Source organism: Nestor notabilis, unplaced genomic scaffold, assembly GCF_000696875.1.
Source record: "Nestor notabilis isolate BGI_N333 unplaced genomic scaffold, ASM69687v1 scaffold30277, whole genome shotgun sequence".
NCBI lineage: Eukaryota > Metazoa > Chordata > Aves > Psittaciformes > Psittacidae > Nestor > Nestor notabilis.
Window position 1 is genome coordinate 243 of NW_009935641.1, and position 274 is coordinate 516.

General features: G+C 58.4%; 1 protein-coding gene across 1 annotated transcript; it reads right to left on the reverse strand.

The window, feature by feature from the left end:
• Positions 1-73: 73 nt before the first annotated feature.
• KXD1 (KxDL motif containing 1) lies at positions 74-274 on the reverse strand (the record flags this gene model as incomplete). Its single annotated transcript, XM_010017946.1, has 1 exon — positions 74-274. A coding segment is annotated over one exon (201 nt), but the record flags the coding sequence as incomplete, so codon positions are not given.

The window sequence follows — 274 nt, forward strand, 5'->3', positions numbered from 1 at the left end:
CCCTCTTCCCAAAAAAGAGAGACACTGCTAGAAACACAGCATAGAAAGTTCTCCGGGGCGCAGGACCCGCAGCCTAGTCCAGGCCATTGGCCGTGTCCTCGTCTGTGAGACTCTGTCCGTTCACGGCCGGTAAATCGTACTGGCCTTGGGATAAATCCTCAAAATCCTGGCTCGTGGTGGGGGAGATGACGTCGGGGCTGGTGTCGCAGGACTCCGTGCTCTGCTCCGAGGTAGCGATGGTGGTTGTGGTGCTCTTCGGGATGGGGTCGAAGTC